Raw genomic sequence first — 25,893 nt, 5'->3', positions numbered from 1 at the left:
CATGCAGAACAGTTATGTTCTCTACAAATCCATATAAACAGTCAGTGTGTGAAATTACTCTTCACAGAATCAACAAGGTTGGAAAAGACCTCAAAGATCATCAAGTTCAGCCTGTCACCACAGACCTCGTGACTACCAGACCATGGCACCAAGTGCCATGTCCATTCCCCTCTTGAACCCCTCCAGGCAGGGTGACTCCACCACTTCCCTGGGTAGCCCATTCCAACAGCTAACAACTCTCTCTGTGAAGAACTTTCTCCTCACCTCGAGCCTAAACTTCCCCTGGAGCAGCTTGAGACTGTGTCCTCTTGTTCTGGTCCTGGTTGCTTCTCACATTACAGCTCTGAGAAGGCAGCAAGCAAGTTAGTTCACCAAGTACTATGGTAGATAAACTTTATAGGTTATCTAAGAAAACCAACTTCGGTAGTACAGTAGCACCACCTGTAGTCTAAAGACAGTCCTGCAGTGAGTTTACCCATAATGACAACCATGCAGAATCACCAATACTTTTAGCCTAGTTTCTTTGCCTTGAGAAATCATGCTGCTTGTGTCTTCTAACAATCCAATTTAACTAACCACCCACTACTGGCCAAATATAACAAAGAAGTCTTAATTTTTTTCCTATAGATCTTGGGAAAATAGGTGGATAAACAATGGAAAATGACCCTGTAAATGCTAGACTGGGAAAGTGGAACACAAGTTTACATATTTATGGACACCAGAAAAAAATGTATTGCTGAGAACTCCTCCAAAAAGCCCTACCGTAGAAAGAAGTTCAAGCAGAGCACACCATCCTGGTTTTGCCAAAGACAAATTAATCACGGGAGACTAAGCCACATGAAACAAGAAGTCATTAGTTCTAGTGCTTATGGAATTATTTATTTTTTTCAGTGATCTCATTGGCCTGACAAGGGACAGGATGGGGTACTGATGCTCTTTGCAGGGCCTGGCAGAGTGGACGCTGCAGCACTTGCACTAGGTCTCAGTTCCAAGCCCGCTTTAAACTAGGACAAGTTGCTCATCATAAAAGAAACAGTGAAAACTCTGGTTTCCTTTTGTTTTTACATGAGGAACCTCTTTGAGCAGAACATTGGTACTGAGAGCATCACTGTTTAAGACCTTTGTCAGTGACATGGACAGACTGCACCTTCAGCAAGTTTGCCAATGACACCAAGCTGCATGGTGCAGTCAATACACTGAAGGGAAGGGATGCCATCCAAAAAGACCTTGACAGGCTGGAGAGGTCGGCCAGTGCAAACCTCATGAACTTCAACAAGCCCAAGTGTAAGGTCTGGTACATAGGCAAGGGCAATCTCTTACACAAATAGAAGGCTAGGTCATGAGTGAATTGAGAGCAGTCCTGTGGAGAAGGACTTGGGGGTACTGGTGGATGAAAAACTGAGCATGAGGCAGTGATGTGTGCCCACAACTTAGAAAGCAAATTGTATACTGGGCTGCAACAAAAGAAGTGTTGCCAGCAGGTCAAGGGAGGTGATTCTCCCACTCTGTTCTATTCTTCTGGGACCCTACCTGGAGTACTTGCATTCAGCTCTGGGGTCCCCAGCATAAGAAATACATCAGCCTGCCCAAGTGGATCCAGAGGAGGGCCATGAAGATGATCATGGGTCTGCAGCACCCTCCCTATGAGGACAGGCTCAGAGACTTGAGGCTGTTGAACCTGGAGGAAAAAAAGGCTCCAGGCGTACCTTGTAGGAGCCTTCCAGTACTTAAAGGAAACCTATAACAAAGGTTTGGAGGGACTCTGTCAGGGAGGGTAGTGATAGGATGAGGGATAATGGTTTCAAACTGAAAAAAACGTAGATTTAGATTTGATATTAGAAAGAAATTATTTTCTATTAGAGTGGTGAGGCACTGGAATAGGTTCCCAGAGACAATGTGGATGTTTCCTCTCTGGAAGTGTTCAAGGCCAGGTTGGATGTGGCTCTGAGCAACCTGATCCAGTAGAAGGTGTCTCCTCCCATACCAGGGGTTTTGGAGATAGATGATCTTTAAGGTCTTTTCAACTGAAACCATTCTATGATATTCTAACTACATTAACATAGTGACGCTGGTGTCAGTTTTGCTCATCTCTTCCATGGCCAGTAAAAAACATCCTAATCTTAATTAGGCATACACCCAGAAAGTGCAAACTACAAGTATGAGAACTGAAGTTACTATTTGCCAAGGCCTGGTTAAATTTAATGCTTACAAAGAAAACCAGAACTGCATAGTTTTCACATTAGTGACAGGCCAGTCCCAGCTTCATTTTTTGATGAACAAAATGCTTCTGATGAACTTCATTCTAGGAACACAGAAGAGACTGCAGCGAGGAGACACGAGTCAGGTATACTGTGAAAGCTGCAAGTGCAATATGGTAAAAAAAACAAACCAAACAAACAAAAACCCCATCCTGACTCTGAAGTGCAACAAAAATAAATAACCAAGAATGTTTTCAACAAGTAACTACCAGGCTTCAAAGAGGATCTGAGAAATAGAATACAGAATTTCTCCAATTTGCATATGTAGATGACAACAGAACTATTTACCTTTTATTTTGTTTTAACCCAAAGTGTCGGCACTGTATCTACAATTCCAGCTCAGTCACGAAAACTGAAATACACCTTCTAGACTCCAAAGGACTGCAACCAAAAAACAGGAAAGGGGGAAAACTCAGGTATGAAATTTGAAGCAGCAGGATATGGAGCAAAAACTGCAGTAACTGTTGCTGCTGATAAAGGCCACAAGCCTTTGAAAAAAAACACAATAATTTTATCATCAAAAATTAATTAACACAAGGAGAGACCACCGAAGATCCCACAGACATGATAAAATTAAGTAGGCTAAACTCACACTGAAGGGTATGATTCTTAAAACAGTTTGAAATTTACACACTTTACTGAAGCATTATTCAAACTTTCAGAGATTATAACAACCAGTAATATCTCATGTTAAAAAGTGTGACAAGTTACACAGGGGAAATACCTTTTCATCTTGTCTTTTTATCAGCTACCCTCAGATCTTCATAAGCAGAAGTATGAATGTCTTAGGCACTTACATAATTAATTCAGCTTTGGCCACTGCTTATCATCCTACATGTAACTCAAAAGCTTGCTGAGAATCCACGCACTTGAGGTCAACTGACTGGACTATCAGCACACAGCAATAAATTTGAGTGAGGCAATCACAAGGCAGTAACCAGGATAGTCACCCACCACTAGAGTTAGGAAGCTGTATGCTCCACAGGCTGCCACCATAAACTGCTTCCTGCAGTTTCCAAGACATTACACCATTCACTTACCTTCAGTAAGTTTTCCTCAATGCCTCCTACAGTGCCCTGCCATTACCATACAGAGAGCTGCAAGAACTATACAAAGTCCACCACCAAATTACCAATACTTGTTCTCGATGCTAAGTGCCTTCATTTAAAAGGCAACATGTCTATTTTTTCAATACATGTTCCTTACCAGGGATTCAGCTTGATAATTGAAGTATGTAGGAAGACAAAGCTTCATTAGCCTATTCATAGTAACATACATTGTCAGTTAGCAAAGGCTGCAGAAACACAGGTGCTATGCATTACCGATAAATCTTTTGAAAGCTAAGGTATCTCTCCCTGAATTTAGCTGCTACCCTTCTATTTTGAAGATAAACAATATTCTGACAAGGATTTAATTGCAAATTGTTACCACCTCACAGCTGCTGGTAATGTAAAGAGCAAACAGAATGTTTAGGTAAACATCTCTGTATCTGTTAAACTGAAAATCAAACCAGTGTCCAGTTAGAGCTACTAAACAACAGGTACAACACAATTCTGGAGTCAGCAGCTCTAATTTCTGTGGGGCAGTAGAGGGTTTCATACTGTCTGCCCAGCACAAGAGAATGCAACAGTACTCCTGAAACAACTGCACAAAGAAGAACTTTGACTGATCAACTCATAGCATTTTGGGAAACTGAGACTAAGGATTAGACAATATAATCAGGAAAGTAAGACAGAATGAACTGAAGTTCTGATGAAGTACAGGATTGCAATCTAGTGCAAATGCCTAGTGTTATGTTCCAACATTACAAAACAATGACACACTTCTATATTTTAATCACTTTTAAACAATTCCCTACTCTGAAGGAAGCCATAAGCTAAATAAATTGACCTGGTTCTGAAAACTTGCTGAACCAGAAGCATAAAAAACTATAAATCCAACTCTGCACACAGTGTTCCCTTAAAAATCTGCTACATTTGTGAGTACTCAGTGGTTGCAGCTTCTGCATTTAAACCAGTTGTCCCAACTGCTGTAAGGGCTGTGAAAGAAACACTAACATAAAACCTTGAGGGAAGGCTGTAAATGCAATCCAGAGGAAGACTTCAGTAAAAAGCAAGAAAAAAAACATGGATTTTAAAAAGTATTCTATTTTTTATAACAGAACCACATGAATTTGTTCACACTTTGTACAAATCAAAGTAACAGGGTTTTTGTTGGGGTTTGAGGTTTTTTTGGTAAATAAATCCTGTGTAAATCTGGCACAGTGCCAGCAGCAGGGGCAGGAAATAGCCTGGTTAGTGAGATACGAGAATTCTGTGCCTTGCATGGATATCTGAATGTGCACATGTGATGTATTCCTATTGTGACTATGACTCCAGAGACAGTTAAAAAAATGAATAATTGTTCACATTGAATCTCAATAGTGACATACACTAATGGAGACATTTGACCTTATTTACTCACATTTCAATTTTGTATGCCTAAGTTCAGCTTTTCTGAGCAGAGTTAAATCTCATTCACCAATAACTTGTGTTTGCTGCCAACCTATCAGTAAGACTTACTGTTACAAAGCTGGCAATATACTGTTAAAAATCCTATCAAGTATAATTAAAATCAACTTGAAACTGAAAACATTACAGTCTTTCTTAAAGTTCTTCTAGTGTAAAAATTTTGTAAGAACTGAAGAGTCTTCAAATTATGAAGGGTGAATGCTGTTAGACTTGCAAAAAGCCTCACATCTCTATTACACCAAAATCAGCTTCCTCCAGAGAAAAATACAACCACAACAAACAAATAAACAAATACCACAACCCAAAGCTTGATTACTTTTGGAAAATATCACTACTTGGTAAATGAATATTCATGGCTTTGGGTAAGGAATTGGAAGAAGTATTTGTTTATGTGCCACCTTCCCAAATTTTAGAGACGAGAGAGAGTGCAAGGACTCATGTCACATCCCACCAGTATAACAAAAAGCACTGAAAGCAACTTTGAGCTGGAGGAGAGAGCAGTAACAAAAGCTATAGTGTTCCAAGTTTCCAGCTCACAATGATCTTTTAGACATTACTTTACTCTAGACAAGAGACACCCAAATAACTTAACTTGACAAAGCCCAGCAGAAAAACACCTAACAGCAATCTCACAGTGGAAAAGGGGAATTTCAGAGTAGCATCCAATGTCTGTAAAGGCAAGGAAGGAAGCACAAAATAAAATAAAATTAAAATATTGCTTCTCCAGAGCACTTGCTGGCCTTGCAACAAGTTACTTCCTTTTGCTGATAAGTAAAAAGCAGAATTGCTAATGTCTTTCATTTTTCAGGATCTGTTTTTTCAGGCACCTTTCTTGAACTCAATCTGTGTATCCCTGCAACCACCCTAACCATCTGCACTATTCTTCCCTTCTGCAGAATGTGGCTAATCCTATCTAGTAAATATATCCATTCCCCAACACTTCTGAAAGCTAAGACATACATATTTGTAAGGGTCACATTCAACCTTTCTCCAATTTCTCAAACCATAAAAGCAGGTGTCATGCAAGGCACACCAATGTCAAGGTTAAAGCAAATGGGGAAAAAACAAACTTGCAACTTATGTTAAAATTAGAAGGAAGTTTGAAGGAGACAGAGATGCTAAAGACAATGCCTTGAAGTATTCTGAAGAAACCTAAAAATATTCCATGCTGTTGTCTTACAACAACATCAGAAGGTGGAAATGTAGGGCTTTTCTGTATTCATTAAGTGTCTGAAACTAATATTGTAAGGAAGAAATAGTATCAGCATAACAATTTCAGTTTAAAGAAATACTCAAATTCAGCTGTACATAACCTTCTCCCAGAGGAACCAGGGGAGAAAGCATGTGATCTGCTGTCTCTACACTCTAGGAAAGAACAAACAGCATGCTGGAGAGAAAAGAGGTGGCACTTGGTGGTGGGGGAGAATTTACTTAAAACAGTGAGAGTAATTTTACCATTTACTGCTAATGCAAGCTGAAAAATGTGGGGGTTTCAGTAAGCAAGTCTGTAGATCAACATTTTACAGATTCTAAGTTTTCAGAACAACTTACAACAGAGAAGCTTCTAACAGCACACAAAAAAAATAAGTAATGTTAAAACACTTCTAAAATCAACTATGAAATGTAATTAAGCTTATTCACACAATTTTCAACAGATATGAAGAGCACCAGAATATAGTCACAGTAAGATGACACAAAAAGAAGAATCCTTTCCAGTCCATCTTGTCTCCCTGTACATCCCTGCCTCCTCTGCAGAGAAACCACCAATCATGTGAACTCAGTCACCAATTTGATGAGAAAAAAACAAACACATTCACTTTTGGTGCATTAGTTACCCGTAAGATCAAAAAGCTGAAGTGAAAACTCTACAGGTATGTGACAGCTAGGTCCAGAAAGAAGGCAATTGAGAGGCTTGGCTTCATCTTGAGGAGGGACCAGAGGGAAAAAACGCAACCTGCTGCTTCAACACAATTGCGTGTAATGTAAAATAGACCTCTGTCACTCTTCTGGCTGCAGCTGCAGCCATGTGTAAGTCGACTGACCTTTGGGCTTTCCACTGATGCTGTCAGAAGTCACCAAAAGCCCTCAAGATGCACAGGTAATAACTGAAATCACTGACCCTGCTTCCTCAATCATGCTGTCAAAACAGTCCAGCTTAGCTGGAATATATTTGTGAGCAGGATTTTTCCAACTTCAAATACTTTATTAGGTAACCAAAAGCACTTAACATTACACTAGCAAGTCTCATATGCTCACTATTCCTAGTTGTGGGGGGTAAGAGAGGGACTTTAGAAGATGAGAGTAGTAAATTCTAGTCAGGGTCAGCTGAAAAACCAATACAATTTTTTCCTTGCAGCAGTGTAATAGTAGCCTTGTAACAGCCAATAGTAGCCCTGCAATAGCCATGCCTTGCTCAGTATTTACATCTTATCTTTGAAGACTAACCTGTAGCATGGCTACACAAACGTAAACATGCAATGCTGCTATGAAGCCCTGACCTACATCTGGCCACTTGCTTGCAAACCATGGGTTTACACTACAACAGCCCTAATAGTATAGCACCAAATACACACTAAAAGAAAAAGAAATCCCAGATCAGCAAGGCCAGAAAGAAGTACAAAGCATGCATTTCTGCTCCAAGATTAGTAGTGTGTAGCAAGATTTCACTGTGATAGAATCACTATTTCTGCAGAAATCTACAAGAAGAAAAAAAAGTCATTACTGGGCAAAGGACTAATGTAAAGCTTAGACCCAAACAGTTAATCTTGACTCCCAATGACACCTTCTCCCCTTCAGGAACTCTTATTTACTATGTTTAATTAGAATAGAAGGACCCATCAAGTATAACACACTTCACTTCTACAGCAGCTCTCAAGAACACCTCTGACTGTGGCTAGTTCCCTCCATTACAAAGTTTGTTACAGTGCTAATGTACTGACTAGAAACATCTATTTTCACACAGAAATTCAAATAAAATCATCTGCTTCTCAAGATCTGGAAACTACCAATTAGTTTTGTAAATTAGTATTTTGACACTTCCCCCACTACACTTCTATATCCTTAGGCAGAAGCTTCTCAGTGCTTAGTTATTAAATTTAAAACAGAAAGACACTGTCACAGAAAAATGTAACAAAGGCTACTGAAACAGTAGAGAGGTACTGAAGCACCTTTTGGCTGACTATAAAAAATATGGCACACATCAAAAAGACAGAACTTGTCAAACAATGAATTAAAAGTAAGTAAAGCAAAATTCAAATTAGCATTTATAATATCTATTTATTGCAAACAGAGCTACTGAAATCTATTTACATTATCTAAAGAAGTAAATTTTCTCTCCAAGTTACTCCAACTAGAAATAAGTATTTTACAAAAAAAAAAAAAAAACACACAACCAAAACCACAAATATAGATCTCTTCTAACAGTTTTGGCAGTTCTTCATGTTCTCATCTCAGAAAAAAAAATAATAATTGGAATTTCCTGTTCTTTTTACTAGCAAATTTGGAAACAGAAAAGGTTAACTGACTTTTCCATCTTGGATTATTTTAAGTTCTTATGCAAATGTGAGTTGTGACACAAAAGCATTTATAGAATATACATATACAGTCATCTCTGAGCTTTTTTCCCCCACCATTCACAACTAGATTATTTGATTAAAGCCATGCCATATGTTATTTCAATAACAAAGAACAACAGACTTATTTAATTCAGACAATGCTCTATAAAGTGTAAGAAAGGATGAAAATGTTCGTGGCTTTGTACGGTTTCCACACTCACATTTAAACTGACTAAGTGAAGCAAAAGTTAGAACTATAAAAACAGGAGCTGAGAGCTTCAAAAAGCCCAGCGAGTATCCAGCTGTCTTCTCTTCAATGCCTGAGAACAACTAATGTCAAAATATTAACTGGTTTCAGTTACATGCTTCATTTTAGCACTACTTTTTCAACTTCAACTATACCCTAAATCATCTGGGAGGAAAAATAAAAAAAAAAAAGCAACTTAAATTAAAAAAATGCAACTTAAATTTCCAAGAAGAGCATTTTATTTGTGGTGGTTTGGTTTTTTTTGAGAGAGAGTGAAGTGTCTTCATTACAAAAGCAATGATAATTGAGCATTACATATCACAGTCCAAAGGGTATCCAAAGGGTATGTGCTGCAGTTAAGTTCTTGTCAGCTACAGAAATCCGATCCCAAAGTGTCAAGCTACACAACCAAAAAAGAAAGTTTATTTAATTAAGAGCTACTTATGAAAACTCTATATTTACAAATCTGGATGGACCTCCCCGCAATATCATGATCACCCCCATAAGGGAAAAAATACACGTCATAGTTGGAGGCCACTCCCTTCTGACAGGGCCAGAGGGTCCAATATGCCAGACAGACTCTCCTTGGGGCCTGGATTAAGGGTGCAACTAGAAAACTTCATATACACTTCATATGTGTATTACCATATTAAAAGCAACATGCAACCGTCAATACTATTAAATATTAGCAGGACACAGAAGGAATAAAATTCATTTCCTCCTTCTACACCGTGACAGCAGGAGACATTCATTAGGGCAACAAAGTTATATCCCATCTTCTCTGGATCCAGAATAAATCTGATCTAGCTTCATGGCAGATGTATGCAATTCTACATACTGAGTTCTCGGACTGGACATGTGTGAATATTTGACAACTCAATAATGCTCAAACTTTGGTGTTAGGAGCAAACATTCTGGTCTGGCTTTGTATTTGAAGGTGGCCAAGGATGAGCATGGACCAATTATCAGCTCTTTAAATAAACAAGTTTCTAAGGTGTTGTTCAGGCTTTTTTCATTCAAATATTTAGTTAATAAATTACAGGCTAAACATACCATCAATGCAGTTAACACATGAGAGCAGAAGAAAAGTTAAGGAGAGTGATAGCCCTGCAAAAAGAAATAGCACATACAACAGGAAATCCAACCACACAGCTGAAAAACTCAGAGCTAAGATACCTGTTATCTTCCTGTGATGACAGAGGTCAACATGCTACTTGACTACCAGTGAGTAGTACAAAAAAAATTGTCTTCTAAATCTACTTCACATACAGTTTAAAAGAATAGTTTGTATACAATTTGGCTGTCATGGAAACCAAATCCTTATGGCCTCTAAAAATTGTAGCTCGCGTCCTAAAATAAAGAATTACTGTATAACCCTTATCCTTTCTTTTAAGTTCAGTAGATCTATTTTTCATCATCACACAGTTTGCATTCCACAAGGGCCAATATCAGTAGCTTACATAATAGTAAAACCAACCTTGACACAGACAGCACTAATTAACAGGCATAAAAACAACTCAAGCAGCCACACAAGGCAGACTGCTGCTACAAATACCAAAGACATCTCAACTAGCACTTCATGTGTGTTTGCACATAGGTGGAGCAATCAGGCATTCATCGCAGTCATGCACATGTAGACAAGAAAATGCAATACACGAAGGACAGAGATTACATCTTACCTCAAAAATAACAAGAAAAGAGGATGGTAAAACTATACCCTTACAATCATTTTTCCCATTGAAACTATGACCTTAAGTTAATAATTTTAAACCTTTTCACTGTTGATACGCAATCAGTCATACAGGTAGTTGGGCAATGAGAGAAACAGGTTATGCACAATTCATGACATGACTACAGGCTTTCACCAAACAGATGCTACAGACTGACAGCTGAAGTCACTGACATCATTGGCCAAACAAATCTGACAGAACACTAAAAAATTCCCCAGCATGGAGGAAGCCTCCACATTATTCACAATTCTGAAAAGCTTTATTCACAGCCTTGCTCCTTCCTTCAACCTTTGCACTAGATGTATGCCAGAAGAAAAGAGGGCTACATGCAAGCAAGGCACACGTTACAGTAGCTGTATGGCTCTTCATGCCTTTGCAGTGTCACCAAAATTGGCATCCCAAAAGAAGGAAAGGATTAAGGCCTCATTATAATTTGCAGTGTATTTTGTGTCAGAAAATTTTTGTGAAAGCCTAAAATTGGGCTCCAAAATTTTAAAGCCGATTAGCCATAACCAAGAAGCACCAAACTGGTACCTGTTTTAATCAGTGTTCTGAATTACATAAGTGGAAACATCTTATCTTGAAAACTTTGTTTGCTTTGTTACAACAAATGATACTTAAATGTGAATTCTTCTCAAAACCTTTCATCTTTTCATTTATTCATACACACTGCAAGGCTGTCCAGCATCCAACTGCAATCCTATCTCAAAATCAACATCTGCTTATAGTTTCCATAGGTATTTTTCATTTTAGAGCTGCCTACCTTCTCTTCCCACCCCAAAGCATATATGGAGAGGAAACAATTTGGCAAGCAATTCTCAATCAAACGCTTTGGACTAAGGACTGTATCATTCCAAAAGAGCTGTGAATATACTGTATGCTTGCCTTAAATTTACAAAATGTACCACTACATTTATGTCCTGACAAGACAGAATCATTACACAAAACCACATTTCTAACACATGAGGCAGTCTCACAAAAATAATAAGCTTTCTTTTTTAAAGAAATGTAGGTGTATCACTAATGAGTAATTCTCCAACAGAATTAAATTTAACTTATGCCAATGCACTTCAACACCAGCCAGAACTCTTTATCATAAGAACACATTCATACTCTACAAATAGGATTAGAAGCTATCTGCCACCAAATGGATTTCAAGTTCCAAAGCTCACTGATTTCAACACGATTCTGACTTCACAACTGCAAGACCTAATATACACAACTAAACACCTAATAACTCCAAAATTTAAACCAACTTTAATCATGCTGCAAAAGTTTCAGATACGCTTCTATTACAAAAAAGCAAGTTACTACATAAAGCCAGAAGCAGATGTGAAGTTGATACACACAGTACACAGAGAAATGAATCACAGTGAAGTACATGAATTATCCTATACAAATTAAGGCAAGCTAATTGTTTCGAGACACCTCCTTCCCACCCACCCGCTCACTCTGAAATAACTAATTCAATTTTCATTTGCTGGGTAAAGTTGCCACCACTATCCACACCCACATCCGACTCATATAAACTGTCTTTTAATAAGCAGAATCCAGCAGAGGTCAGACATGGCCCTAGACAGGAAATGCCTGGGTGTTTTCCATTCAGGCACTGCAGATTACTCTTCATATAGAAGTCAAGCCAGGTCTAGGATCATGCTGCTGTTCAAACTTAATTTTAAATTACTTTATGCTTAACCTGCACTATTACTCTTTGCAAGATACCGCAAAAAGGAACTTGGAAGCTTACTAACTTACTTGCCATGCTGGCATTTATATTTCATAATATTTCTGTTAAATCCAATTAACTGTTATTTATCTTCTGCTTTTGGTATTCTCATGACGTAAGAAAAACAAATCATTAAAATACATTAATTAAAACTCAAACCAGACATTGTTAAACACCCTATCTTCAATCTAAACTGGAGTGCATCACCACTTCCCTTTTATTACATCAGTACAGAGCAGCAGCTTGCAATACCCAAGAAGGATCTCAAGAACGTGAGAGCACAAAGCTTTTTTGCACAGCACATCTGGAATACAATACGCCTGACTACTGCTGTACAGCACTAATAGATCACACAAACGTTTTGCGAAAATGCATCCTAGTGAGAAGTGAAGTGCATCAACAGGATGTTATTTTAAAAGGAGAAATAATTGCCAGGGAATTAATAACTTGGACTTATGCAACATTTCTACAGCTACTTGGAAACACAAAACCATTTAGTAATTAGCATCCCCATCTCTCAGCAGGGCACAGATGGAGGCTTGCAAAAAAACAATCTGCAGGTCAGCACATTCAGGAGGTAACAGCAATTGCAAAAAGCTTGAGGCATCAAAGCACTAGACATCTTTGTGGACCGTTCGTTGTGTATTTTTTTTTTTCTGCCTCTTCTGACAAATAATGATTGCAACGTTGGCAGGAGCAGTACTCCAAGATCGTGCTGCTTTATCGGTGTGCCAGTGAAAACGCAACTACCTGGGTTTAAGTACTGCTGCTATAAACACAGGATAACCTTTTAGAAGGCAGGGTTTTTTTATCGCTGCAGTTCACAAGTCAACGAGCATAGGTCACACTCCGTCAGCCGCACGGGGGGCTCCAACAGCTACCCCCCCTCCTTTCTGCACGCTTCCCAACAACCGGCGCTGGCCCGCAGTCCCTGCAAAAGTTTTCTACGAGAGCTGTTCTTGCTAGTGCCCCAGAAACACTCCTTTGCTCCTGCTGCTCAGCTAAAGGAAAAGAAAACCACTTGGTTTTGATTGCAAAGTGCCCACAAACACACTGCCTTACCCACCGCAGCCACTAGAGATTTTTTTTCAATCGAAGCAGTTTCCCACACGGCGGGCGCTTTATAAAAGCACTTAAGCAGCAGCAGCAGCTGGAGTTTCTGCATCGCGAAGCGACCGACAGGGTGGGGAAGCCAAGAACGCACCCCCAGCAACTCAGAGCTCCCGACGCCGTGCCCAGCCGTGCCCCGCCGGCGGCCGGCGAGGCAGTCTGCGCCCGCGCAATACACAAGGGACTGCTGGCGCTCACCGCTCGCGGTCCGACCAGCCCCAGCCCCGGCCTCGCCATACAATCTGGCAGCAGGCAGCCTGCGCTGCTCTCCGCACGCAGATCCCTATTTGGCGGCGCTGGGTACTGACCTCCCCGGTGGCGGCGGCTCCTCCATGGCGTCGGCAGCAGAGACCAGCGCAATGATGCCTCTCATGCATGCACGGAGGCCGACATGACGGCGGAACGCAGTGCACGGCCCAGCCTGGCCCGCTACAGCACCGGGGGTGCAGCGAGGAAAGGGAGAAAGGGGATCTCTATCCAGCTGCAGGAACCCCACGGCGCAGGGCCGACCTCGCGGCCGCCATCTTGAAAAGAACCTAGGAAGGCAGAGAAGCCGGGAGCATCGCTACGGCGTGCGAGGAGGGACCGGCCGTGCTGGAGTCGCTCGCTTTGCCGCGGCCGAGCGGGCGGGGAGCGGCGCGAGGCGTGGGCTATCCCGCCCGCTTCCCGGGCGTTGGGGAGCCTCTCGCAGGCGATGGGGATAGAGCGCGCTGCGGCGGATCCCTGTCGTTTTGTTTGTTTGTTTTTGGTTTTTTTCCTGTGGGGTCGGAAGGGTATGATGGCACCGGGAGGAGCCGCGTTTATCCCGGCGCCAGGCAGTGATGGGGGCGCGGCGGGAGCTGTCGCCCCGCCAGCTGGCGCCTGGCTTTCTCCCCACCCGTGATAGAGCTGTTAGTCGTTACCCACTGCCGTGCACTGCGGGTGACTGGGTCTCAAAAACTGCAAGTTTCCACAATTTTAGCAGCCAGGGATAGAAGAAAAATCTAGTTATTGAGAGAAAGATGGTTCCCCTCAGCAGGTACCAGCTTCTTGTAGCCTACTTGAATGATGGTCAAAGCGTGCTGAGGATGGAGCTACCGCGGCCTTCTCTTAGATAGGTCGAAGTCATGAAAGGCCTTCCATGGAAGAATGATCAAGGTTGCGCATAGTTTAGCAGCCGGGGGGTGGGGGGGAAACAAACAACAATTTATTCTTTTGCTTACAGAGCAACATTTCATGTTAATAAGCTGTTTTTTCTAAATCCTTCAGCAGCACTGGTTATCGAAACTTAACAGAGAACTTAACAATGTTATCCTTTGGAAATGGAGGAAAAATAGTTTCCTAACTGCAGCTTGGCAAGAATGCTGATGTTAACGCCCTTCAAAAGCAGAAAAGTGCCGTGAGTGATTTGTTACGGTTGGTGATTGAGAGCCTCATCCTTTGTTTTACAGCAGTAGAACCACAGCAGCAAACCCTGGCATCAGTAATATGTGTACAAATAGTATATATATTTTTTTCTCAAGACTGAAATATTGACTTGGACTGCAATCAATGCCAGATTCTGCTTTATGCACAGTTTCTTTATTAAGTGTACTTACACACATTTCTAGCCTGATACTAAAGGTCAGTTGTAAAGTTCATGATGCAAAGCTGTGCATGTATCTGTATAAGAAAAGTTTCTATAAATTAATTTTAACAAGTCCACTGGAATGAGTTTTTAAAAAACCAGCTGAAGCATAGCAGATACTTCTACATATATATATATATATATATATATATATATATATATAAAATATTAGTAAATACATGCACTAAAATGTGGGACCAGATAATAACGTCATGCAGGAAAACCCTGTTTTCTATAGGTTAAGACAAATGCGTGCATCATGATGACCTCATTTAGACATCAAGACATTCACCATTTATATGTGAAATTATTACTTAAGCTTGCCTTGTGTAATGGAGGGGAAAAAAATCAGTATTTAGCATCTTCACAATTTTTGGTCAAATGCCTCAGCCCAAGCGTGAAAAGCAGCTCTAAAGGAAGATACACACAATCCAGTCCTACTAATCAGTCATGGTGAACAAAACCTAGATGAGTAACGTCAACATTAGAAATTCTGAAGTGCTAACCTAATAAATTAGTTGTCATCTCCATGAAAACATAAAGCATCTAAATTTAAAGAAATCTACTTATTTCACATGATCTACTATTTTTTTTTTTAGTGTGATTGCAAATAACATGTGCCTGTTGGAATAGCTTCATTGCAAAAGCTCATTAGCTCTCAGCTACATACAGATCATCATCTAACACCATCTCTTTAGCTACTTACAGTACAGAGAAGCCTTTATATTTAGCAGTCACAGCAACTTTTTTCAGCTTCTTTGCTTACTCAGTTTAAATAGTGCAGTGCTATGTTAGAAGCACAGGGTTTTCACAAACTAGGATAAAAGTCTGATACTATGTTTTGCCACTAATGTGATAGCATGGTGGTATGGATGTGAAGTCATCCTCCAAGGGCCCTTGTCAAAGACGGAAATGGGGACTGCCCACTGCCACTGCTTTTTGTAAATATGATTGTTTCCTGAAACTAATTTGGGTTCACTTCATCCTCTCAAACAAGATCTGGAAAAAGCTTCCCTACATGTCACTTCCCCCTTTCCTTTAGGCCAACCCAGCATATTGGGTTGTATCATGTCCTTGTAGTATACCATAGAGAATATGCTAAAACTACAGATAACTGACCAAGAAAAGCAAGGCTGTAAGCTTGATACAGTGGCACTTCTTTGTCTGCATTGGGCCATAGTAAGCAATATAGCTCCTGACATCATGGACAAAACTGTAAGAGGAGAGGTTTATGAATGGCCTGAAGAGGTCTTGGAAAGAAAAGAGATGCAGGAATATATGGAGTTGATAGTACAGGAAACAGCAGATGGCATAAGACTGTCAAAGCACATATAGACATAATATTTAGCAAAGACAAAATTGAAAGAAGTTTCAGAGATCTTAAATTATACACATGAAATTATTTTAAGTATTTTTGTCTTAATGAATGTGTTTTTATTTCAAGGACCACTTCTGCTGCTTTGTGAATCAAAACATATCATTGAACAGGTTCATGGAAATTGATAAATTGTTCACTCTGGGACTGAAGAAGACACAAAAGTTAAACTGATGTCACAATAAATTATGTGTTAATCTGCATTTTATTGTTTGATGTGGCAAAATCGTGACCCCAAATACTAGGTTTTCATTTCAGCAGCATGCTTTCTGCCGTATCAGTGTATATACTCTTAAATAAAAACTTAAGAGATGGCAATAGCATATTAGTGATAAAATTAGATCTTCTAAATAAGTTTTTAAATTTTCTACTGCAACTACCCTTTGGATTTCTATCTATTCCCAGGGCACAGATTCTATTATCTCTTTCTCCTCATCACAAGCGTCAGACAGATTTGTACATGCAGCTGTGCTTTAGCTATTTGTGAGTTCTACAGCTCTTTTCTATGCACAAAATATTCTAATGAAGAATAAGAAAGATGGGTCCATGCAGGTCATTAAATATGTTATAAGAATACCTTTCAATTTTTTTTCTCACAGTACCTATCACAAAGCCAAACTTCTATGTAATGTTATGAATGTTACGCAGGCACAACATGTTCTCTTTTTTGTTACAGTTAATGAAAAGTAGTAATTAGCTGTAAACTACATGCAGAATTGAAACTGTCAATGGAAACAGCTTTGTAGATGTAGTTTTTCCTTCCAATAAATTGCTTACTTTAATTCTATGAAAAGCCATTTAAAAGTAAAAGTAAATTTAATTAGATATCCTTCCTCTTTCAGCAGCAGACACTAGAAAGCAATGTGTTAGGTATAGTTAGTCCAGATCTTGTTAAATGTGCTGAAAATATAATTTTCTTTTCTTCTCAGTTACAGATTAGAAATGCTCTTCTGCAATGTGATTAAAACATGAAGAATAAATACCTGCACTTAATACCTGGAAGACAATCTAACACTATTTCTTTCTTATGCAGATATTGCAACTAGCTACTACAGAGTCAAAATAAAATACCAAGATATATTTCTACCTGGAAATACGCAGATTCTTCCATCTACAGTTTTGTTGCTTTCACCGAAGATCAGGGTGGAGTGTTTTTTGAAAGAAATGAAACTTGGTTTCCAGTGTAATATGGTTTGAGATTTGCTGCAATTGATTAGAAGTGTGAACCTCCAAAAGGAAATGAAGGAGTCCCACTGTATATACCCCTGTTCAATCATCTGTTACCACTGTGATTCATTCACTTCAGAAGCTCACATGATAGCTGCCAAAGCTTGTTCAGCAGCATGGTTTAACACCTCTGCTATAACAGGAGCCAGCTAACTTGACAGAGGTAGAGTATTTCTGTCTGAACACTGTCACCTCACATGCTGCACATCAGATAACACAGGGCCTGATATCATTAACTCATTGCTATTATAGGAGTATTTATTAGTAAGAGTAGCATGAGGTCAGAAGCATTCCTGGGATTATTACTTTATCACTTCAACTGGGTTATGACCTTTTCCCCCCTGCTTCATACTTTCTGTCCTGAAAAGCAACTGTGTGTAACACTGCCATTTTAAAAAATAAATTATTTTACTATGTAAAGCTCGTCTGTGGGTTTAGTGTCTGTAAAGCTGGGCATAGCTAAAACCGCTGTCTGGTATTCACAGGTACCTAGATACTGACATAGACATGATTTTTCTTGGATATAGAGACTGGAAATATTTCTGAGTCAACATATGTACTGTACCAGTCTGGCTACAGTAGCTTATGTCTTCCACAGAGCTGACTTTAGACCTGGGAAAATAAGCTGCACTGAATTTAGTGCTACTTGAACTTAATTATCAGTAACACAGTTTGCTTTATAAAGCTAGCTCAGCTCCTGCCTAAATTCTTTCCCCAACTGTCAGTGACAAGCTGTGGGACATTAATAAATATGACCAAGATCATTTCAGTGCTTGTTTGTATTTTATGTTCAATATGGTAATTCTGTGTTCAAAAAACTCCACTGAAGAATTGAGTCCTATCCTCTGAAATCATGTCTGTAGACCCAGAGCATATTCGTATGGTTCCTGTGTGTTCTTGACAGTGCAATTTAGTGCATCATCTTATGAATTTGAGCACTTACTTACATTAAAGTGTTTTAAAATGATGCCGTTTATTTTCATCAGCCCAGAAAACAAAAAAGGAAAAAATAAAAGTTGCAGTCTGTATCTTTTAAATCATCTAATTGTACATCTGCCTTACAGCAGCTGCATTAACCCATAAGAAAATATCTGAGATCTATATCAAACTTTCCTGCCTAGGGATATCTTCTATAGTTCTTGTCCATCTCCCTTCCAACAGCTCTTTCTATAAAGTGAGAGTATTCACAGCAGAACAGTGCAGCTGGCACATTCCTTTTACTCCTGCAGTTCCATATAGCATCAGCTATATGGAGTTACAAGCAGCTATGAGAAAATGTTAATCTTAATTTAACATTAATCCCTGCAAACATTTATATACATCAGCTCACTTATATAATAGGCATGGTGAAATCAATGGGACAACCCTGGAAGAACAGTTACTCATATGTATAAATGCTTATGGGATTCATTTCCTTCTTTGCTCTGAATCATCTGGAATAATTTAGTACCCACAACTTCTCAAGGTGAGTTTTGAGGTGTAATGCTGATGGCTTGGTTCTGGTGAACAGCAGTGTGGCAGGTTTTATCTTACACCTTAATTTCTGTCCATTACTTTACAAAAGCTGTACCTCATTGTGAACATAATCATTTCTGTCCTTCTTACACAGTTCCTACAGTATAAACACTCTAAAGAGTTATCTACCATCAGACATTATTTCAATGCGTTCAGAGGGTTTTATTCTCATTGGGGTCTTATTAGTTTCTGTCATTATTATTATAATTGCTTTGCATTTCCTTTTCCTCAACTGAAGCTTGTTTTAAGACATATCCATGCCAGGAAACAAAGCATACAGCACTTGAAATAACTGTTGAATAATACGAGCTCATCTGCTTTCCTGGCAGCAGCAGTCTCTCTGAGAGGAAGTCAGCTTATGATCCTTGCATTAGGGAGCTGAGATCTATGAGACATTCTCTGCTGCACAGCTATAGAAGAGGTAGCCTCCATGCATTTAGCACCACTATGAGGTAGTTCAGAAGTCATGGATGTTAGTTATGAATGACACAACCTCTGAAACCTTGTGGAGAACCATAAAGGACAGTGCTAGAAGCACTATGAAAACCTAGACGGCAAAGGTTAACAAATCCTCTCATTTTCCCCTTCTTTTCTCTTCCCAGAGACCTTCAACTGAGCAAAACTCATATAGTCCATGGGATTTTAGAGAGTCTTTTTTCCTGTCAGTTTTGTATGATTCACACATCCTTATGCAAAGAATCAGAGCACCACTGATGCTTGTGTATCACACAGCGTTTGGCTGCTCTACTTAGTACCTTCCACTGAGATGAGATATCACTAGGATTTCCAGGTGCATTATAAATATAGCCCAGGTGATAAAATGCAAGGTAATATATTATGCCTGATTATTTGCTTGACTGAAACAGGATTATGAACCCTCTTCCTCTGATTTTTTCACTTGCCATCTTAAGCAGCTCTCTGCTCATCTCATTAGTCAGGGGACCCTCTCAAGTTGTTTAGGAAGGCTTCTGTCTGTTTGGGTCTGAGGAGGTAAATAACAGCTAAAGTGGATGGTCTAACCATTCCTATTATTCCAGAAGCATAGGAGGATGGGTTAAATAAAAGAAATTGACCAATCCCAGTGATCTCAACTGTGTTATTTGTAAGATCCATAGCATATACAAAAGCTTTCTAAGAATTACAGAATTACAGAATCAGTAAGGTTGGAAAAGACCTCTAAGATCATGAAGTCCAACCATCAACCCAACACCACAGACTTTGTTCAGAGTGCATTTCTGAGTAAAAAAATATGCTGTATAAAACATAGTCATCACCCTTCTGAAACCTACTTTCAAGTACTCCATGTTTTGACCTCTCCTAAGGATGGATATAGGTTCAGGCCAGAACAGAAAGCAACACTAAGCTGACTGTCTGAACCATGACTCGAGGTACCAAAACATCATGTGACTTCTGACTTCAAAATTCCTGTATTTTCATTGTTAAATTTGCAACTTTAGTATTTCAACACTAGTATATACATGTTTCATCCGTTCAATTAGACCAAAATAAAATCTCAATCATTTCATCAGGTAATTTATGGAGATTATTTATCATGATTACCATGATGATTAACATTTACTGTGGAATTAAAGGGACAAAATTCTTCCAGAGCAAATGGGTTTGGTGCAAATACAGGAAATCAGATTGTTGGGGGAGGTAGGTTTCTGTGGATGCAGAATCTTCTTCTAGAACTCTACAGAAGCTTGTAGTTGACAAGTTTAAATTTTACCCAATTTACAGCTTTTTCTAATATAATTTTTCCCCTACCCTATCTGTCTGAATAATGTTACATCCATCCATCACAATTGCAGAGGCTACACAGAACTAGCAGAACTATTTCCATAGACAACTTGAAAAAGTTTTGCCTTTGCCTTTGGATGCTCTGTGGAGTTTTATATGTCTCCAATACTTGCATTATCACAGTATCACTAAGGTTGGAAGAGACCTCAAAGATCATCAAGTCCAACCTGTCACCACAGACCTAATGACTAGACCATGGCACCAAGTGCCATGTCCAATCCCCTCTTGAACACCTCCAGGGATGGCAACTCCACCACCTCCCTGGGCAGCCCATTCCAATGACGAATGACTCTCTCAGTGAAGAAGTTTCTCCTCACCTCGAGCCTAAACCTCCCCTGGCGCAGCTGGAGACTGTGTCCCCTTGTTCTGGTGCTGGTTGCCTGGGAGAAGAGACCAACCCCTTCCTGGCTACAACCACCCTTTATCCCGTATATGAAGTAATAGTTCCTTCTTTTTAGATTTTGACACAAAATACGTTACAGATAAATGAAATATAATCTGCTTTTACTATCTTGACTAGCATGTGATTTAGATTTACCCATGGAACCATCACAGTTTTGAAAAGTAAAAGAAATATTGGGAAAACCTGAAAACTATTGTTAGGTTTTGTTTTAATGTGTGTTTTATTATCATAGCAATGGCTTTGCAAAAAAAAGTCAGAGGATGCATCATCTTGCTTTTTTTCCTAGGCTCACAATTTTCCAAAAATCCCCACAATAGGCCAATACTTTCCAGATTCAGATGCCATTGAAGGAAGAGTTTTGTCAAAATATGGGTAAAATGCATTTAACAGTTCGGAATCCCATCCATGTTCTTTTGTTGGTAAGAAAAAAAATGATGGATTTATTTTCCTTCATTTTTTCCTACAAATCAAAAGTTAAAAAAAAAAAAAAAGACAACCAAAAAAACCCACCAAACAAAACAGCAAAGTGGCATAAAAATAGTTCACGTGAAGAGCATGTGAAAAAAATTGCTACTATAACCATGAGTACCTAGGGAACCCCTGTGAAAATTCATCTCAGGCTAAGGCCAGTGAATGCAGTTGCTGCTTTGCTGTTGCTGGTGCTCAGGGAAGAGCAGGAAGTCAGGGAAATAAATATTCCTAGTGCATCTGTCAAAGGAAAGTTCAGTAGCAGAATCTGAGATGACAGTGTCTGTAAAAGTATTAGCTTGTTTATATTGGTTTTGTTTCAAAGATGAAGATAAAGTTCCAATTGTCTTTATAGGTATGTGGTTAGTCTCATCAGTATATGACAATTATATTACTAATACCATGACTGTGTTTTGCTTGACATAAAAAACGAAGTGATGTCACTGATGTTTAAGTAATTAAGATGTTAACATATTATGTAACCTTAACATAACTTGTAACATCATTCTTTGTACTTAGTTTTTCTTACTACTCAGCATGTTTTTTAAAATGCTCTTTGCAAAAAAAAAGGGATGAGCTATCAGCATTTTTGTGTGGATTTCACTGTGACTGAGGATACAAAGGGCTTTGTTTTTTAAGAGTAGCTATTTTAACTGTAAACTGCACTCTAAAGCCCTTCACTTTGACAACAGTTGCTCTCAGCTGTGGTGATAATCATAAACACAAACAAAGCTGTCAAAGTCCTCCTGTGGAGAACAGGATGACTTGTTGAAACTGAAGATCTGCTGTTGTTCAGTTCACTCTCTCTCACTGGCTGAATACTATGGCCTGTTTGAGCACTATTTCTATTGTTTTATCTATAGATAGTTTGAAGTCTGGGAGAGAATTTTTCTTCATCCCGGTTTAGATATCAGTCAATTAGCCCTACTACATAGCCTAGATATTAAGACACTGACATAAAATATGCTGGATTCTGTTAAAAGACTCCAGCTTTCTAAAAATGCATGGGGGTTGCAGCATACAGAGCTAGGAAAAAATGCTGATCTTCAGACTGAACACCCAGTTCTCAAAAAGGCAAGCACACGTTCTTTCAGTAGTACCAGAGAAGGACTGCTGACTAGAGCTTGCATGTTCACCTGTCAGAAGCATTCAGTGTGGATCAGTTACAAAATTTATCACATGCTGCATAACTCTAACCTGGCTGAGATGAGATCACAGAATTTATTTTATTTTGTAACTAACTCTTAGATAGACACTAACTCTTTGAACAGATGTTTGATCTATAGCTAACCTGTCTGAGGTGGTCTCTCATGGTCTTCATCAGATATATATGACTTATCACAGAAAGAGAAGGTATGTATTCAATAAGCTATGGAAGGTGGCTAACAGAATCATAGAATCACAGAACTGCTTAGATTGGAAAAGACCTTTAAGATCATCCAGTCCAATCATTAGACTAACTCTGACAAGACCTCAACTAAACCATATCCCTAAACACTTCATCTACACAACTTTAAATGCTTCCAGCAATGGGGACTGCACCACCTCCCTGGGCAAGCCATTCCAATGCCTCATAACCCTTTCAGTGAAGAAATTCTCCTAATATCCAACCTAAACTTCCCTTGGTGCCACTTGAGGCCATTTCCTTTAGTTCTATCACTTGTTGCTCACTTGAACAGACCAACTCACACCTTTCTACAACCTCCTTTCATGTAGTTGTAGAGAGTGATAAGGTCTCCCTTCAGACTACTTTTCTCCAGACTAAACAACCCCAGTTCTCGGGATACTCCTTGTAATACATGTTCTCTAGACCCTTCACCAGGTTTATTGCCCTACTTTGGACATGCTCCAGCGCTTCAATGTCCTTCTTGTAGTGAGAGACCCAAAAGTGAACACAGTACTTGAGATACTTGAGTGCTGAGCACTTTCATAGTCTTACTGGCCACACTATTCCTGGTAGAGACAGGATGCGACTGGTCTTCTTGGCCACCTGAGCACACTTCTGGCTCATGTTCAGATGGCTATTACCACCCCCAGGACCCTTTCTGCTGAGCAGCTTTCCAGCCACTCCTCATCAGGCCTGTAATGCTGCTGGGGATTTGTCTAGACCCCTCTGCAATCCTCCCTATCTTCAAGCAGACACTTCCACCCAGCTTGGTATAATCTGCAAACCTACTAAAGGTGCACTCCATCCCATCATCCAGATCATTGATAAAGATATTGAACAGGACTGGTCCCAAATATATAATCGATTTCTAAAGGGATAATTAAGGTCAATATGAGGATAGGAGTGCTATTATCTGGATTTAACGTTGAAGAACAACACTTCAGTTAAAAATTCTTCATTAAAATGTAATTATATGTTTATAAAACACCTCCTAATGATAGCTGATTTCTGGACTCCCCAGCACAAAAGAGATATGGACATGCTGAAGTGAGTCCAGCAAAGGACCACAAAGGTAATGAAGGGTGTGGAGTATCTGACATCTGATAGGTTAAGAGAACTGGGATTGTTCAGCCTGGAGAAGAGAAGCTACAGGCAGGATCTTATCAATGGGTACAAATTTTTGTTAGGGAGAGTAAAGAAGATGGAGCCAGCCTCTTCCCACTGGTATCCAGTAAAAGGACAAGAGGTAATGGGAACAAATTGAAAAACAATACATTCTGTTTAAATATGAGAAAAAATTTCTTTACTCATAAGGGTGGTCAAACAATAGCATAGGTTGCTCAGAAAGCCTCTGGAGTCTCCATCCTTGGAGATCTTGAAAACTGGTTGTGGCCCTGAGCAACTGGCTCCTTTTTACTGTGACTTAAGCAGAAGGATGGGATGAGGTGCTCTCCATAGGGGACTTTTCCATCTCAACCATTCTGTAATTAATCTCATAAATACTTGTAAATTACAAGCAATTTCTATTATAGAAAATTCATTAGGAAATGCAACTATTTAAAAGCACACAGCATCACAAAACTTTTGGTATTACCTATTTTTATTGTTTTGTGTGGCAACTTTGTGTCACAATTTTTTAAAATTGTGGATTTACAGTTGCAGTTAAGAATTTAATTATTCTAATGTACCATTCACACTGTTGTTACATAGCCACTTCTGCATATTAAATTGTAACTTGCTGTTAGAAGAAAGTGCACAAATATTGTTTATATAGATATAAGGACATCTTTGCAACCGAGTCATTTTTCTCCTCCTTTCCAAAACTGTGTCATTTGTTACTAACGAAGTTTTATAGCCAGGCTGACCATGGTGCTTTATTATTATTTTATATGTGGATGGTAGGTTGATTGTTTTAAGAAACTTTTAAACAGCAATTAATGACAACAATGTATTTTGCTTTTGTACTATAAGTGATAAAAAATCCTGATATTCAAATTGTATAAACTGTAAACCATTACATTTTACATCTCAAATAAGCCAAGCCTGTCCTTATTTGGATGTGGTCAGCGACACCCTTATTCATTTGTACAAAGTCAACTTCTGAAAATCATGAACTTCTCTCATTTTGACAGTCATTTTTCTCTGTGTGAAATGGCTCTGTGCTATTCCCCATTCATGACACTGCACCTACTCTGAGCTTTCTGGTATATTTTAATTATCACAAAGACTGTATTTGAAAATAGCCTGTATTTGTTGTGGCAAGTATGCGCTGCATTTATTACAGCTATTCCAAATCTCCTTGTCATATCCACAACAGCCTACCAAACAGTGTTGAGTAAGAAAGAGGATTTAACAGTGAACGGATCTCTCTCTCCCTCTCTGAAATAACTAGCTCACATAGACCTCAGAAAGGAATTATTTGCCTGCCTCATCACTTGTCTAAAGAGGGTAAGGACAGAGATAGCAAAATTACTCTCTAATGTAGTGCAGTGAATATAAGTCTTCTGGAAAGCTGGATGTTTTAAGTGTCACAGACACAGCTTGTTGATTTACCATCACAGAATTCAGTTTCCTGGATTCTGTAATGATCTTCATTTGAATTTAAAATATCTCTGCATGAGAAAGCAGTGATAACTAACCAGCCACTAAATATGCCATTGAATGTCTTCCCTATTTGATCATCAACATTTTGGTCCATGGCTCGAGTAACTGAAGTGCATGGACAAGTTTTTTTCATATTACACTATTTGCAATTTTTAGTGCAAAGCAGAAGTGAATCTGATTACCAATTTGACATTCACAGAGCCTTATATTCATGCATGGATGTGAAGATTCCACATAAACCAGTTGTGCTTATGTTGATTGTCAGAATCTTAGAAGCTGATTATGAAAATATGGCTATTTGCATACAAAAGTAATCTGAAAGATACTGTTTAAATGTACAGTATCTGTATTCAGAGCTATATAAAATACCAGC

General features: G+C 39.1%; 1 protein-coding gene across 6 annotated transcripts in view; it reads right to left on the bottom strand.

Moving 5' to 3' along the window:
- MAP3K4 (mitogen-activated protein kinase kinase kinase 4) overlaps positions 1-13,787 on the bottom strand; it is a 72,615-nt gene extending 58,828 nt beyond the window's left edge. For all 6 annotated transcript variants that reach the window (XM_054162757.1, XM_054162761.1, XM_054162758.1 and 3 more), the window contains exon 1: positions 13,444-13,787. In XM_054162757.1, coding sequence (XP_054018732.1) covers positions 13,444-13,508 — 65 coding nt within the window. In that variant the 5' untranslated portion in view covers positions 13,509-13,787. The remainder of the gene's footprint in view (positions 1-13,443) is intronic.
- Between the last annotated feature and the right edge of the window lie 12,106 nt (positions 13,788-25,893).

Source organism: Dryobates pubescens, chromosome 6 (genome assembly GCF_014839835.1).
Source record: "Dryobates pubescens isolate bDryPub1 chromosome 6, bDryPub1.pri, whole genome shotgun sequence".
In the NCBI taxonomy this organism is placed as follows: domain Eukaryota; kingdom Metazoa; phylum Chordata; class Aves; order Piciformes; family Picidae; genus Dryobates; species Dryobates pubescens.
Note: the sequence above shows the minus strand (reverse complement) of the source record. Positions and strands in the feature narration are given on the sequence as shown.